The sequence below is a fragment of the Leiobunum rupestre genome, chromosome 4, assembly GCF_980474605.1.
Source record: "Leiobunum rupestre chromosome 4, qqLeiRupe1.1.hap1, whole genome shotgun sequence".
Classification (NCBI taxonomy): domain Eukaryota; kingdom Metazoa; phylum Arthropoda; class Arachnida; order Opiliones; family Sclerosomatidae; genus Leiobunum; species Leiobunum rupestre.
This window is the reverse complement of record NC_143387.1, coordinates 70,972,317-70,990,253: the sequence shown is the minus strand read 5'-3', so window position 1 is coordinate 70,990,253 and position 17,937 is coordinate 70,972,317. Positions and strand designations below refer to the sequence as shown.

Here is a 17,937-nt window from a genome sequence, read left to right as displayed (position 1 = left end):
ATCTTTATAATCCCTTTCCAAAGTTTTGCAAACAAGTAATGCAATATCTTCATTTCTTAAAAAGCAATAATCTTTTGGTTTTTTTTTTAAAACCATTTTACACTTTCACTATTAGATTACCAGTCCCAACAAAGGTTTTTGAGCAACACAGAATGTAGTTGAAAAATATTTGCGGGTGGAATCGATTTACTTGGAAAATTCTCTTAAACTATTTGACTCGAACTGTTCAACCCAGGTACATAATAGAAGGTATAATGATTTATTTTAATTATTTATTTAGTCACTAAGCTAGCGTAAGCTTATATGTGGCCGTACAGTATTGTGTATCACAAAGATTGCCTATCTTTAAATTATTTGACTCGAACTGCTCAAATAATAGTTAACCTGTCAACTACAGGTTAAATTCAAGTACAGAAAGGAGGTTATAATGTCGTGTAAGCCACGAATTATTAAATTATTTGACTCGAACTGTTCAAATAATAGATAACCTGTCAACTACAGGTTAAATTCAAGTACAGAAAGGAGGTTATAATGTCGTGTAAGCCACGAATTATTAAATTATTTGACTTGAACTGTTGCTGTTCAAATAATAGATAACCTGTCAACTACAGGTTAAATACTGCACAAGACAGATTCTTGGCAGTTACAACAAAATAATAAAGAGTATACAAACTATATATATTTGTTGAACCTTAAAAATTTAGGGAAAATTATAGCACAAGTTGTTTTTGGCGTCTCTTAAAATGGTTTCAAGGACGAAATGATTCACTGACACGTGATAGCGACATGAAATGTAAAAAAGAGCCCCTTTACCCTACGAATTCCAGGGGGGATGACACGGTACTAAAAACTGCTTATCGGGGCTTCCACATTTGATATATAAAATTTCCCTTTTGCGATAATTGCATTAAACGAAAAATCACTTTTTCCCTTTTTTTTCTTGGAAATTCCCATTTTTTATCCCTTGCTATATTTTGGAGCGTTTAATACTACTTTATATTAACATTCAGTTTAATTGTGAAAATAATTCCAAATATAAGGTTTTATTTATTTCAAAATTACTTACATTTGAATAATTTTGCCCAAATATATAAGTCGCAAATGGATATTTAGATCATAAAATTTCTTACCATCAAGATGACCACCATTTTAGGAACGTATTAAAAATATTTCTTACATCTGACTGTGACTCATAACATATTCATGGACTAAATATACAATTAGAATAGACTACAACCAGAAGAAAATAGGGGGAAGTACGCTTCTAGTCAGCTTTAGCAAGGCGTCACTTTTCACGAATTTTCGCGCCATAACGGTTTGCCGGGAAATCGCGGATGAATACATCGTTTAAAAAAACAATTTTTCTTAAATCGAACAATTGTAACATATTTTCCTTTTCATTTTCTGCTAAATGAGCTAAGGTGTCTTTGCTTTCGACGTTTATCGCCGTGTTGAAATAAAACCAAAGTGGAACTACTTTTTCAGTTTGGTTTATTTTGCGTTAAAAGGCGTTTTCGTGGGTCACACGACGACTTCTATGGCTCAAAGCTACAGATACGTACTTCCCCTATTTTCTTCTGCTACAACTTATCAGAAAAGCTAAAAATTCCCTTTTTCTCCGTGCAATGAACACTTTCCCTCATTTCCCCCCGCGAAAGCCCGTTTTCCCTCTTAAATTCCATAAATTAGAGCGTTTTGGAAGGTTGAAAAATCCCAGAAAAGGAAACAATTCCCCGCATGTGGAAGCACTGCTGCTTATACTCATATCTCCAAGATGTTTCCTATGGTCTAAAACCAAATTAGCAGTGATGCCAGAGCGTTAAAATTAAAATTTCCTTTTGGGCCATTAAAATTTATCTTTTTGAACTCATATTTTCCTTATATTCCAAACCCTAAACACAAACATATTAACGTACCATTTTCTTATAGTACCCATGAGAAAAAGTGGGTTTCGTGGTCTTTGGATTAATAATTCATCTAGAATAGAAAATAGCGCCATCTACATTTGCAATATTGAACTATTTAATTTTAAAGTCCTTAAATATAAGATAATGAGAAGATGATAAAGGTAATTCTAATATTTTGATTATTAGTTATCTTTAATATAATATGATATCCACTCAAATTTCACTAGATTTCATGAATTTCCGATCTCATTTCCTTTCTCCCTTTTTCCGTTTTTCAGGGTCAGAATTTCCCTCGATCTGGCATCTCTGTCGTACGTGTTAATAATTAAAAGTAGGGACCCTTGCTGACTGCCAACCCTTTAAAAAAAATTTGCCTAAGCACCATCGATAGTTAGAAAAAAATATTAATTATTTTTAACATTTTATTTGAAGTACACGGGTGTAGAAACCCAGGGAGGAGGGCAATGTCCCTCCCAAACATTTTACTGGAGGGGGCAACTATTGTATTTGCCCCCTCCTAACTTTTGATTCGAATAATCTTAAAATTGTCGAGAAAAGTTATAAAGGGTTTAATGAAGCAAATATTCACAAACTAGAAAAGTAAAATAAACTTAATTAAGTTATGTCTGCTAAAGTGCGAAAAATGGGGCATGAAATAGATTAAAAAAGGAAATAAAGTGTGCCCCCGTTTTTTTGGCATGCCCAAACGTTGATACGACTATATTTCCCGATAGAGGGCTAGTAGCATACGATTTTCCGGTAGCGAGGGATTTTCTTACTCCCTGATTTGGCTGTGACTCAAATGAGTTTTTAACCACCCCGCCGGTTTCAAATACTCAGTTTACTCAGACAGATTGAGTTTTACCATGGTACTGTGTACCATATTTGATATTCCTGCGCAATTCAGAGAGTATTTTTTGGAAAAACAAGAAACATTTTGGTGTTAAAAGGAAAATTTCACTTTCCGAATCTGGCAAAACTGCATTTCACTCTACTAAGAGTTGCTATAGAGTACAGTGCTACGTTCTTTGTTGGTCGATTTTGATCTAATTGTTAGATTACAATCACATCAATTTTGAATTATTTGCTGTGCTTTGCCATTGTGGTAAGATATCTTAGTTTATTAAGTTTATGTGCAGATTTTACTGTTACAGAATTAAATTTTTCCTTTGACCTAGAAACTGAGCAATTAACGCTTTAGTTTTATTACTTTCGCCCTATTTTGTAAATTTTGGGCTTAGGTCAAAACGATTAAAGTTGAGTTACAAGTTTCGTAACGTACAACTAGATCTGAATTAAAGTTGAGTTACAAGTTTCGTAACGTACAACTAGATCTGAATTAAAGTTGAGTTAAAAGTTTCGTAACGTACAACTAGATCTGAATTAAAGTTGAGTTACAAGTTTCTTAACGTACAACTAGATCTGAATTAAAGTTGATCGTTGCCATTAGTCTCTTAACATAGGCTATATGAGCACCATGGATAAAGAATTAACCGATAATAATTCTAATTTAAAGGAGTCGACTGATTCCGGAGAAAACGATGAATCCGGAAGAGAATCATTAAATTTTGATAATGATTCCGATATTTTCCGTCAATATGGGGAGTCACCCTATTATGGCAGCTTGGAGTTTCAATCCGAGCTTTCTTCGTCGGCCGCTGGTGGAAACCATTCAATCGTTGAATCTTCATCTTTGATAAACGCTAACGATAGTAATCTAAGACTTAGTGGTTCTGAAAACGAAAGTTCCGAAACTGAAGACGGTTTGCCATATATGACTGACGTGTCTAGGCTGAGTAACACCCAAGCTCGCGATATTTTATCCGCTGTGGTGGACGGATCATTTGACGGAAATGTGTTGTCTCTGCAGTGTTCCAACTAGTGGTGTGCGAGTACTCGAAAATTGCGAGTACTCGTTATCGAGTCCGAGTCCGAGTACTCGGACTCGGACTCGGAATACGTCATTTTATTACTCGCACGGGTACCCGATTCCCACGAAAAGGGTACATAATTACTCGAAGCGGACTCGAGTAAATAGATAATTTGAAAATTACCCGGCGAGTCTAATATTACTCGGCGAGTCCATTATTACTCGGTGAGTCCATTATTATTGGAATGTGGTATAAAATTAAATTGGTAATAGTCTAGATAACTTGTTATAAGTTAAAAGAAATACCTGTGATAAGTTTTTCTAGTCGAGCCCTAACCTAAACAGTATCATTTCATTTGTTCTATAGTTATATATAGTTTTAATTTTAAATATTGTTCTTGAATACCAATTGCCACAAGTTGTGTCATTGAGAATTAAGATCAAATTAAAAAATATTTTTTAACATTCTGATGCTGAATTACTGATTTTTCTATTATTTAATAAAATATAAAAGTCCTAAAAATTAAAATATATCATACTAATTAATTAGAAACCACTATTAATAAATTTACAAATTTAATGATTATTTAAACAGCGGCAAATAAATTCCAGACGAATTGGCCACGATAACTTAGGACTCGAATTGAACTCGATAAAAATTAGGACTCGAATTGGACTCGTTAAAAACATTCCGGACTCGTATTGGACTCGAAAGCTTTAAACCTAATTCTTTAGGACTCGAGGACTCGATCAAGTCCTTAATATTTGGACTCGAGGACTCGCGAGTCCAAGTTTCTAAGACTCGAGACTCGACTCGAATTTCAAAAAACAGGACTCGCACACCCTTAGTTCCAACATCAAAGGAGGCAATGTATACGTGCTTTCCACTAACGAAAAGTCGAAAATAACCGACCTGTTTTGTGACAAAATGATGTGGGTATCAAATGGTACGAGACAAGTCAAGCCTTTCAATTTGACCAAGCGATATTACTACATAAACCTTGGAAAGGACGGTGATATTGAAATTGCCAAAAATATTCAAAGAGAAATCATAACGTTTACAAATTCGGACGGGACAGTTTTCCCAGTAATCAAGTTCTACAAGGGTGACGTATCGCTTTGGGTGCCCAGAGCACACGGAAATTGCAAGACCGATAGGCTTCGACGACCATTTGTCCGTACTATTCCCTCTAGATTGGGAAGTATGAAGAATATGATAAGTACAAACAAGGAAACTCCGCAATCGGCGTATACAAACGCGCAAATTGATGGAAATAAAGAGCTAGATGAAATCAGGGAATCTGAAATCCCGGAAGACGTAAACTCATTAAAGCCAATGGTTCTACCGAGAAATCCCAAACAATCTCGAAACTTGAAGTATGTCATCGGCTTGAAGAACAGGATTTGTCCCGATTCTCTCTCGTCCGTACTTGCCTTGAAGGAAACGGTTTTTAAAGATATTATTCGACAAATTGACTTAACTGACGGTTTATGTATAGTTTTTGGACAACCGGAAGCCATTTCACTCGCTAAGCGGCTATTGCTAGCTTCAAAGGATGATTGGAATCTAAAACAATCCATTCATTGCGACACCACTTTCAAGCTGGGAAATTTCTTTTTGACCAGCGTCCTAATTCGAAATACCTTTTTCATTGACAATCCCATTGTTCCCATATTACACCTCATTCACCAAACTAAATCGAAAGAGGTACACGCTCGTTTTTGGCGCGATTACGTAGCTAAAGAACTAGAATTGGACGAACTGGGTGAAAATTGCCCAATCGTTACCGACCGAGAAACGGCGATTTCCGAGGCTATAACGGGAAGTTGCGAAATGGGTGGCCAAAACCTACTGTTTTGTCACAACCATTTGAAACAGAACGTTAAGCGCTGGCTCGAAAAAGCAAAAACCACGAAAGATAATACGCGCATTTTGCCAAGTCATATTCGCGTGTTACTTAAATCCCGAACTAGAGAAGAATACGGAGCTAAATTATCCGAATATCGACCTACTTGGCCATCCGGATTTGTTGATTACTTTGATGATCATTTAGACAATGATTTTAAAGAGCGAGGTATCGCCGAACGATTCCTCAAATACGCGGCGTTTCAAAATGTAAATGAAGGCCCGACTAATAATGCCGCCGAGAGTTTGAACCGAGATTACAAACGGGCGTTCGAAGGAAAACAGGCCGTTTTCGACAACGCAGTTATGCGCGTCTCTTTGCACCAAAACAATCTTTTGAATGAAGCCAATCGTGGTTTTCACGGAGAAGGTCAGTACGAACTGAAACCTGAATACCAAGGCATTTATAATAGGACGTTACAACTCAACGTAGCCATGACCACTAAATTCGACATAATTGAAGCAGATCGGAAGGGTATCATTCCAGTTGACTCCGAAGCCGACAAAGAGAAAGATACGGGTAGATGGTCTCAGAAAATATTAGCGAAGCTTTGCGTCAGAGATAATTTAGTAACACTCGTTTCTAATCCGCTTTTGTACCTTGTGAGAAATCCGTGTACAGAGGAGTGGCACAATGTAAATCCTAATATTAAGAAAAAGCCTTGTAGCTGCAGATTTGGAAACAGCCGCTGCTTTCACGTGTTGGCGGTAGAAATGATTCGGAGAAAGGAAGTTTCCGATCAGATTCCGAATGTTCCAACACTGGCAGCGATAATGAGAAGGAAAGGTTCTGGGAAAAAGAATTTTAGGAACCCCAAACCGGGCGGTAAAGAAAGGTTCGAGAAATTAGATTCGTATTTACCGTCGAATGATTCTATCGTAAGTAGGGAAAGTGAATTGACGCCTTTGAATACGTTAAAGCTGGGTTCCAACGATGAGAGCGACGGTTTACCGACGCCAAATTCCATTTCTAGTACCCCAAAGAAAACGGTAACTTTTAAGACGCCAGCTAAAAGAAAGACGTCAACACCGATTAAAAAGTTACAGAAAACTAAAGTGGTGAAAACTACTAAAACGGAAAAGAGAAGTACGGCGACCGAAGGAATAAACGTACGCGTTCCGAAAAGAAAGATCGCCGATAAAAGTGCAACCTTAAGCCCAAAGATTACGAAAAGAGGAACCGCCGGACCAAGGTTCGACGGTTTTGGAGAGTTAAACTTGCACGATCCTTGGGATTGTTCTCCAGAATGTCAACGAGATCTTCTTGAAAATAAAGATTTTTGTAGTCTGAAACCGACAGAGTAAATAGAAGACGTCATTATTAACCAATGTATGGAAAACTTAATAGGAAACAGCGAACGCAGTGGTACGACTCTGTTTATCAGCTCAAATTTGTACGCGTTAGCCGCGACAAGAGAGTTCGAAGTGGAATCTTTTGAGCCGGTACAAAATTTTCTCAAAGAAAATTTAAGTAGCAAAGAAAATATCGTTGTTTTAGTTACAACAAACATTGATAGCGGGTCGCATTGGCTATTAGGACTTATTTCTAAAGGCAGGAATGAAATAGTTATTTTGGACTCGCTTTCGGTGAAATTATCGGAAGACGACGCGAAACATGAAATATTGTCGAATTGTTTCATCGTTCTGGAGAAAATAGCCGTAGCCGCTTTTGACGATAAGACGGGTAATTGGAAACACGTTTATCCCAACAACGTCCCTACCCAAACGAACGGTTTCGATTGTGGACTGTACGTCGCCGCCAATCTTTATTGCGTTTTGAATAATTTGGTGCACGCAGACACGTTATGTCCGAGGTACGGCTACATCGATAGCGAAAAAGGACGCAATTGGCTACATCACATAATAAAATTGACGAGTGAAAAGACGTCAAAAACAATTGCATCTGAAGAGGATAAAGATCAGGGCAATGTCATTGAGGAAAATAAAGACCCCATTGACCCCGATTATCTTACCAAAATTTTCAGTAAACCAATAAAACTGGTTGTGTTTGAAAACGATTCTCTTGGAACCGAGAAAAGGAAAAATATTGTTTTAAAAATGATTAGTGATGCTGGGTTAGGTTTGAAAGAAATATTAAAACGATTGATGGAGATTGATAGCTATTATGACTGCTCTGATAGTGATGAGGTGCTACTTTTCGAATCAGACGTAAGGGACGCCTTCAACTCTCTGGGAAAGCACTATTTACCCGTAGATTTATTAGACATGTTGGGATATCCTGCTGACCAAAATGGTTTGGAGCCCAAAGACCAGAACAAAGAAGACCGAGACGCAAATTACCGGTGGGCCAAAGAACAATACAACCATTGGTGTAATACTGGAAGTCGATGGCCCGAAGTGTCTAGCCCTACGGGTTTTGAGTTAGTGTTGAAAAGCCCAATTCAAACTGCTGATGAAAGATGGGTTGCTTACGGAAAGCACGGGCTACAGGCCGAGTTTCATTTTCTTAAAGAGCATATCCGCTTGAAAAACCATTTAGAAGTTTGGATTAAATGCGAGCAGAGACAAAACCCGCAATTATCTCGCGGAGAAGCTTATGCATTGTTAGATATACCAGAGGATATGCTAAGGAACATAAGCACTACGAGGTTACCGTTGAAGACGTCCCTAAAGTTAGGGGTCTCTCGCCATGTCGAAGACGATTAGAATATGAAGAAGAATTAATTGAAAAAATGCCCAACCCGATAATCGATCAAGGCTATGCCTTAACTGAAGATAACAAACTGACGATCTATGACCGAACAGAAGTACAAAAAGCGGTCGACGGTCAATGTGAAAATGGACCAAACGAAGAAACGGAGAAAAACGAAAAGCTTATTCTCAAAGCATCCCATGTAGAAACTGTCGGAAATAAAAGCCACAAAATGTCGACGCAAATAACAAAGCCGTTCGAGGGTGTTACTAAAATTGCGCCAATAACGTCAATTAACAAAACCGAAGCGTTCGTATGTAACGATGAGACACTAGACTTCGATGGTCGTTTAGATAATATCCTCGTTAGAAATATTTTAAGAAGCGATTTCGATGACGAAAACTTCAAGACTTTGAAAGCTGGCGAATGGATCTCCTCGAGTGTGATAAATGAAGCAATGGAAAAAATGTTGACTTTTTCTGGGAGAGCTAACTAATTACTTGGATTGAAAATTTAATTTTCAACCCGAAGAGTTACACGGACTGAAACATATAGACTCTTCGCACGCACACGCTTATACTACTAAAAATAACTTGACCAATTTTAACTAAACAAAAAAACTTTATTTCTTATTCTCCCTCCGCCAGGGAGTCCTTCTCGCACGAAGGAGCTCTTCTCGCTTTCTATTTTAGACTACTCTTCAAAAAGAAAATCACCCCCCTTTATACCCCGAAACATTTCCCAACTTGGGCTTGGACAGTGACGACAAGGGATAAACCCCAGAGCAATGGAAAAGTTTTCGGCCGCCTGACCAAGCCCCGCGCGACATGACGACGCTACAAGATAAAAGATACAATATACATGATACATACTATACAAAAGAGAGAGAAAAGATGGACGGGAACAAAAAAACCCAATCCTTAACAATTCCAAAAGTCGTATTTACAATAAAAACATGAGAAAAAATCCCTAACCCGAATCCGACAATTTTTAAACACTTATTAGAATTAAAAACTAACATACAATCAAATTTATACAAAATTTAAGCAAATATTTGACACTCCCGCCTTGAACTACAACGTAGTTCAACATTAAAATTCCAGATTATATAATTTTTGAACTGGGCGCCTTATACGGCTGCGATTAGGTAATCTAACCAAACCTGAACGAACAACATTGTCTCTACCCTTCTTTAGAGATTCTACAACTGCAAGTTTCCACATAAGTCGAGGCATTTTTGCCTCCTCAATTAACACAACGTCGTTAATGGCCAACTCTTTCGTTTTGCCATGTACTGGGCGGTGATGGGCTGATCTCAGCTCTAAAAGGTAATTTTTCTGCCATCGCACCCAAAATCGATCTACTAAGGTTTGCCAATATCTTTCTCGTCGCTTTAAATCTTGCCTATGAACGGGCACTAGTTCATCGTCTTTAAAAACTTGCGAAGGAAGGGCGGTTAACCTTTTACCGACCAAAAAGTGTGAAGGAGTCAAAGGAGTCGGTTCCCCCGCATCGGGATAAATGAAACTAATGGGTCGAGAATTGACCATAGCCTCGATTTCTAGAAGTATCGTTTCCAATTCTTCGTATTCTAGACTGGCGTTACCTAACGACCTCCTCAGAGCATCCTTAACACTTTTTATCATTCGTTCCCAGAATCCGCCATGCCAACTGGCACGGTCGGTGATATATCTCCACGAAATTCTAAGTTTACCGAAATAATCTAATATTTCCGGACTACGCGTGTTCTTTAACAGTAAATTTAACTCGTGTTCTGCTAATTTAAAAGTTTTCGCGTTATCGCTGTATATCACTCTCACAACTCCTCGGCGCGCGATAAATCGGCGAAAGCTTAATAAAAAATGTTTTGTGGACAAACTTGAGACTAGCTCGAGATGCACCGCGCGCGTTACGGCGCAGGTGAACAGCGCGACGTAACACTTGCTCCCTTTTCTCGTATACAAGGGGCCTCCGAAGTCTACCCCGCAAATTTCGAACGGCGGCGCTGGATTGATTCTGGAAGCCGGAAGCGGCGCCATTATTGGCGTCGAACCTTTAGCGCGAAATCTTTTGCATCTGGGGCACCCGTGAACTTCTCGTTTAACTAAAGGGCGGATTTTCGGAATCCAGAATTGTTCTCGAATTTCTACGAGAGTTTGATCTACTCCCGCGTGCTTTAAACGAATGTGAATGTCATCAATTATTAACTCGGTTAGTCTATGTTTAGCCGACAAGATCCATGGGTGCTTTTGGTTATAACTAATGTCTGCTTCGCCAATTCTTCCACCTACGCGCATAAGTCCTTCCTCATCGAGGAATGGCGTCAACGTAAACAAACTCGATTGCTTGGGTAGAACGGTGTTCGTATTTAAACATTTTACTTCTTGCGGAAAACATTCTAATTGCACAATTTTAACCCAATACTTTTCGGCATCTGCTAGTTCTTCCGCGGTTAGGGGTCGTTTTTTTTACATTTTAATCTAGCATTGGTAAAAATTCTTTTAATTCTGGCGGTCATTCGATAAACAAAGTTGGCTGAGCTATATTTTGCTAAATCTAGCACTGGCGTCTTATGCTCTTCCGCTTCGGCTGTCTGTCTTTTAGTTTCAAAGGCCCCCACAATCAAACTAGCTTTGTCTTTTACCGCGCGTAATTCCTCCGCGTATTCAGACTCGTCTACCCCACGTAAATAAGCGTTAGAGTCTGAATTTTTACCTTCTATAAACCACTGCGGCCCGTTAAACCATAACGAACTATTTTTTAATTCTTTCAATATTTTTCCCCTAGAAGGCAAATCAGCGGGATTTTCAATTCCTACACAATGACCCCAGCAGGCGGCATCCGTAAGTTTCAATATCTCTAGAACTCTATTTGCTACAAATGGCTTGAATCTTTCGGGCGATTTATCTCCCTTTACCCAATCTAATACTATTGTGGAGTCCGTCCACATTTTGACAGTAGGCGCGGGAACTGGAAAAAGGTCTAGGATACAGGTCATAAGCCTAGCACCCAATAAGGCTCCCATTAACTCTAATCTCGGTAGGGTAAGCGATTGTGTTAATTTGGTTTTAGGTTTTTTCGTTGTTTGTTTTTCCAGAGGAGCTACGCGCGTTTTTGACGCCACTAACGCGGTTCTAACCTGTCCATTTGCGTATTTTCTACGTACATAAATTACAGCCGCGTATGCCTTGATTGAGGCATCAACGAAGCCATGTAGTTCTAAACTAGACTCTTCTCCCTCTGGCGCATTTTCAAAATAAAATCTGGGAATCACGAAGTTTTCTAATTCTACAAGCTCAGAGCTCCATCTATCGAATTTTATGGCTAATTCGGTTGGCAATTTCGTATCCCAATCTAATTTCTTCGCTTTATCATCCTCTCCCCATGCCCACATTTCCTGAAATAATATTTTTGCTCTAATTAAAAATGGAGATATTAATCCTAGAGGGTCATATAACCTAGCCACTGCCTGTAAGACCCAACGCTTTGTGTCTTTTTTGGTAATTAAAAATCTCAGAAGTTCTGATACGTTAAATGTTAGAATATCCTTAATCTCATCCCAAGCCATCCCCAAAACTTTCAGTGGAGAATGCCCCGGTATAGAATTCTCGCTTAGTCCTGTTGTTTGGTCTCCCCATTCTTTTCTAATTGTGTCGGAATTACTTCGCCATTTACGCAAGTTCATTCCTCCCCTGGCCATTATGACGGTCGAATCTCTGATTAAGTCGCTCGCTTTCTTAACCTCACTAGCACCTGAAATGTTATCGTCGACGTAAAGATTTTGCAGCAATGATTGACAGGCATCAGGGAATTCCCCTTCAAATTTACGGACATGGTGTTTAACTGTCGCGGACAATAAAAATGGGCTAGATGTTACTCCAAAAACCGCACGTGTGAATCTGAAGACCTTGAAATTTCCTCCTACCGAATTTTCCACCCACAGAAATCGCAGCGCGTCTCTATCTTCGGGCCTAATCCCTATTTGGTGAAATGCTTTTTCCACATCTCCGGCTATTGCAACTTCATACCCTCTAAAACGTACTAAAATTCCAAAAAGCTCGGGGGTCAAGTTTGGCCCCGCCTCTAAACAGTCATTCAAAGAAGGACGGTTCGCTGAATGCGAAGACGCGTCATAAACAATTCTTAACTTAGTAGTTAAACTGTCTTCCCTTATTACCGCGCGATGAGGAATATAATAACATGGCCCTTCTATTTCCTCACTCAAATCAACCTCCTCAACAATCCCATTTCTCAATTGCTCCTGAATGACCTCGTTATAACTCTCAAATTTAGTCTGATCCGCTCGTAATTTCCCGATAAGATTTTGAGTGCGCCTTTTAGCAACCTCGAAATTATCGCCTAATTTGTCTTTGGTTGTCTTCCACGGGAGGGATACCTCATAACGTCCCTCTTTAAACTGAATATTGTTCTCAAAATATTCTATTACGCTATCTTGCCCCGGGCCATCTTCCTTGGGGTTATCAGTTACTCCAATGGCCTCGAGATTCCAAAAAGATTCTAATTTTTCTGATACTAATTCTTCTTCGGTCCTAACGGCTACGTGCGTCACGGCTATCGAGTTAACCCCGACTGACGAAGAAGCAACTGAAACCGTGCCCTGAACGGTCCAACCTAGCATCGTTTCTATAGCTACTAGGGCCCCTTCCAAGCGTTCAATATGGCATTTAACTATTCTCCAAAAATAATCCGCGCCGATTAAAACATCTATCGGGGCGCTCTGGTTTCCGCTATTTGGAACTTCTACTTCCGCTAGCTGGAGATTTCTGAGTCGCATCTCGTTTCTAATGTTTTCTCCTGGCACCGAGAAAACAGCTCCGCAAATCTCTGGAATTTCTAGGGCTATTATTTCTATTTTTTCCCCATTACGCACGTTACTCAAAACTACCCTCACTTTTTTCCTCTGAGATACAATAGGATTGCTACCAAAAGGGTGAATGCTCAAAGACTCTACGCCCACAACCTCCAATCCAAGCTCTCGCGATACCTTTTCCCTGATAAAGCATCTATGGCTTCCGCCATCTAACAAAACTCGCACTCTAAATTTCGACCCTTTTGAATCTTCTACGTTTGCCGCCGCTGTTTGCAATAAAACCACTTCCGAACCGGAATTGTGCGCCATTGTATTTACCGCAACCACACTTTGATTTGACCTTTCACCGCTAATATCTTTTTCCTTCTCTAGCTCTTTGGGGACTAAGTTATCACTAGCATTATTTCTTCTAGCATCTGCCGATTCGCAGCATAATATTTGATGATGTTTACGTTTACAATTTCTACACTGCTGAATTTTACCCTGACATCTATCCGATTTATGATTATTTCTTAAACATAGGAAGCATAATTGCTTTTGCAACGCGATACCTCTCTTTTCATTGACAGTTTTTACGTCGCAATGATAAAATGGATGTTCTAAACTGTTACAAAATATACACGGATAAGTATTACTTCTAGGAACTATCCCCGTATTCAGAGCTGCAGCCGAAGATAAACTTGGTGGTTTCGGAGAGAAATTATTACGATTATTAAATCGATATCTATTTTGAATCTGATTATTACCACTTGCGCTACCAATATTGGATTTTTGCCTTTGCTGCGGCGCACCTCTGTGTACGGCGATGGCCCTCTCGCGACACTGTACTTCCATATTTAAAAATGACAACATTTCGTTAATATCCCATAATTCGCTTTCCTTTTTACCCCTATTAAAGGTTTGCAATAAATCCATGGGGAGAAGCCCGCCGATAATATGGGCTAAAAATTCACCGTAATTTCCCTTTAAACGACCCATGGACTCGAGACTACGCACCTCTATTTGACAGGTGTCGTGTAAATTTCTAAGGGCGTCTACCTCATCGGAACTTTTTATCGCTTGCATTGCCAAAAACTTGTTTAATCTATTACTAATTTGGGTTTCATTGTTACCAAATCGTTTACGTAATATATCAATAGCTACCTCGTAGTTAGATTCCGTTAATGATAAGCCTTCTATGGCCCTTTCGGCCTTCCCTCTTAACAAAGTCTTTAAATACTGGAATTTCTCCTTTTTACTTGAGAACGCTTCGTTGTTGTGAATGGCACTCTCATATTGTCCCCAAAACTCCAGCCACTGATCTTCGTTGCCGTCGTATTTTTTCAGCTCCAGCTTCGGAAGGCGAATCGAAGGCCCAGCGGCCTGATGCTGGACGAATGGTACTCCTGCCCGCGGCGCTGAAAAGTAGGGCTGCTGCGGCGACTGAGCTCTTGGTGTTTTAGCGTCATCCAAATACCGCTGCGCTCGATCTTTCCACTGGACTAATTTTTCGCTCCAGATTTCGATATCTTCCAGTTCTTGGTCGTAGTCGTCATCCGCGATGGTTAAGTTGAGGATTTTCTCGTTGAGGTCCTCCATTTTCTTCTCCTTTGAGTTCAGTTGAGCTATGCTGTCTAAGAGCTTTATACTGCTTATCGGTGAATTGCCCAATTCTTCTTCTATCTTTTTGCATTGCGTCGTAACTACTCCACGCTGTGTCCCTCTCTGCTTCACTAGCCTCGCTAAATCTGTCATGATGCTCCGCTACGCGACTGATACGCGTTTTCTTTTACTAAAAATTTATCTAGGTTTCTTCCCGGGTTTCGGCACCAAAAAATGTTGACTTTTTCTGGGAGAGCTAACTAATTACTTGGATTGAAAATTTAATTTTCAACCCGAAGAGTTACACGGACTGAAACATATAGACTCTTCGCACGCACACGCTTATACTACTAAAAATAACTTGACCAATTTTAACTAAACAAAAAAACTTTATTTCTTATTCTCCCTCCGCCAGGGAGTCCTTCTCGCACGAAGGAGCTCTTCTCGCTTTCTATTTTAGACTACTCTTCAAAAAGAAAATCACCCCCCTTTATACCCCGAAACATTTCCCAACTTGGGCTTGGACAGTGACGACAAGGGATAAACCCCAGAGCAATGGAAAAGTTTTCGGCCGCCTGACCAAGCCCCGCGCGACATGACGACGCTACAAGATAAAAGATACAGTATACATGATACATACTATACAAAAGAGAGAGAAAAGATGGACGGGAACAAAAAAACCCAATCCTTAACAATTCCAAAAGTCGTATTTACAATAAAAACATGAGAAAAAATCCCTAACCCGAATCCGACAATTTTTAAACACTTATTAGAATTAAAAACTAACATACAATCAAATTTATACAAAATTTAAGCAAATATTTGACATGGCCGTCTTGATTAGAAAATTTGACAAAAAAATGAATATCATGCCGTTATTTGCGTACCATTACGAATACGTTTACAGCGATCTTTTCATGGCGGCGACTAATTCTTCGGCTAACCTCCAGCGTGTAGCCACTTACCTTCGCGTTAACGAAGCGTTTAACAAAGATATAATCGCTGCCGTAATTCCAGATAAGCCATTCGAAAAGAAAGTCCATATGCTATTTGGTATCGTACATTTCATGACCAAGAAGATTTTCATACTAGATCCGTTGGGCGATTGCTCACCAACAGATTTCCATTTCAAAACCCTTCGTACGATAGTACACATGTGTCATCAAACTGCGAACGTACCATTTAAGCCTGAAGAATGGAAGTTCGTTAAGAGCACGGATTGCAAGAAGCAACCAAATTATTACGATTGCGCTTTATTCGGCCAACTATACCTTTATAGCGTTGTAACGGGAAAACGAACTAAAAAACTAGAAGTAAGTAGCTTGCGAGGTCGTAAATGGTTGTATTTGTTGGCCAAGGAATACGACCGAAAAAAAGACTACGAGAGAAAAAGCTTATCAAGAAACGCGTGCCTGCGCGATCCCCAGCTAATTATCGAAGTATCAAAGAGTGTGTGCCCTATAGAACGAAGTGATACGGATCTCGAAATGAGCGAGTGGATCAAGGGCTTAAACCAACAGGCTTGGAATACCTGCGAATCGGAGACGACATGTGTTAGTAACTAACTATTCTGATTAGGCGCTATTCCAGTTTCTGGCTATTTCGAGTACTCCCGGTTGCGAGCTTTTGACATATAATAGCGTTACTGGCTATTCCGATTACGCGCTATTAGCCTTTTCAGTTTACATAGAGTCACGTAGTGGAAAACGCGAGAAGCTCATAAACTGCTGGAATTTCCTCTGCTAAGCAGATGATTTTTTGACCAAACTTGTCGAGGATAGGGGACAGTTAAAAGGCTAAGTGGTAGCGTTTAGAAAACCCAGGTTTTCGAAAGGAATCATGGGTAAAAGCGTTGATTAATACCGAAATATTAGTTAGTCGTGGATTCCGAAACGCCATAACTTTTGATCTAAGACGTCGAAGTTGACCAAACTTGTCAAGGCTACGGAAGTATTAAAAGGCTACGTGGTAGCGTTTAGAAAACCCAGGTTTTCGATTGTATAAAACGGAAAAGTTCGGGTTTTAGTCAATTCCTCCATTTCTAAAGGAATTGTCCGTAATAAGCGTTTAATTTAAAATTATAATGTTCAATAAATAAATAAATAATTTCGTATAATTTTTTTCTCTATTAACGAAGGACCACGGTCTGAAAGCTCCCGAAAATTTTAATAAATACATTTTATATCCATGAAGTATCAGCTCCTTTGATAATTATTTATTTTTAAAGTTTTTTCTCTTCGTTTGACTATGACCGCGATTTCGAAATAAAATGTTATAATTACGATTTTTTATTTAAAGTATCGTAAAATAAGTATTTAGCTGCTTCATAAACACCCTTAATTACTCGAAAATTCTCGTAATTTAATTTTTCCACCGTTTGTTCATTTGAAGGAAAACACTACGAATGAAATACTCAGCCGCTTGACAACTAACGACATCTATCGCACGACGCGACGTGACGGCGATTGTATATGATTTAAAAAAAATCCTCGTTTTAGATTTTCCGGGTTTTCAAAGAAATTGGTTTTAGCATAAGTTAATGATACACTTATGGTTTTAGCAACGTATTTCTGATTTATATTAATGTATCGTAAGTGTGAGAAACTCGAATTAACATTTAAATGGTTAATAAATAGCTTTAATTACTTTCAAATTCGAATAATTTCATTTTTCCTCGTTTTAATATTTGCCTTGATTTAGCAACCAAATGTTATAATTACAAATTTCTGATTTAATTTTAAAGTATCGTAGGGACGAGAACGCAAAAATTAGCATTTAGAATCTTAAAAAGCAAACTTAATTACTCGTATACTCTCGTAATTTAATTTTTCCGTGGTTTCTCCATTTGCAGGACTAGCGGCATCTATCGCACGACGTGACGGCGATTGTATATGATTTAAAAAAATCCTCGTTTTAGTCGCCTGCAAAAAATCCGCGTTTTACTTGATTCCTCGATTTAGCAGCCAAATGTTATAATTACAATTTCCTGATTTTATATTTCAATTATTGTAGGTACGAGAACGTAAAATTTGCATATATTTATATATATATTACACGAAAATTATCGTAATTTAATTTGAATTCCTCGTTGATTATTTTCCGCGGTTTACTTGCTGGGCGCCGTGTGACCAAGCCCTCATGCTACTATGTGGTAGCTTTCCTACATTTTCCTCGTTTTCCGGGTTTTCC

General features: G+C 38.9%; 2 protein-coding genes across 2 annotated transcripts; both read right to left on the bottom strand.

Moving 5' to 3' along the window:
* Positions 1-9,427: 9,427 nt before the first annotated feature.
* LOC149948928 (uncharacterized) lies at positions 9,428-9,982 on the bottom strand. The gene has a single exon (XM_090171189.1). The coding sequence runs from the start codon at positions 9,980-9,982 to the stop codon at positions 9,428-9,430; it is 555 nt and encodes a 184-aa protein (XP_090027315.1).
* Positions 9,983-10,788: 806 nt separating this feature from the next.
* On the bottom strand, positions 10,789-14,901 carry LOC149948927 (uncharacterized). Its single transcript, XM_090171188.1, has one exon. The coding sequence runs from the start codon at positions 14,899-14,901 to the stop codon at positions 10,789-10,791; it is 4,113 nt and encodes a 1,370-aa protein (XP_090027314.1).
* Between the last annotated feature and the right edge of the window lie 3,036 nt (positions 14,902-17,937).

What these genes read in the sequence shown, in the direction of transcription:
- LOC149948928 (XM_090171189.1), bottom strand. Translation starts at nt 9,982, where the DNA reads ATGATAAAAAGTGTTAAGGATGCTCTGAGGAGGTCGTTAGGTAACGCC.
- LOC149948927 (XM_090171188.1), bottom strand. Translation starts at nt 14,901, where the DNA reads ATGACAGATTTAGCGAGGCTAGTGAAGCAGAGAGGGACACAGCGTGGA.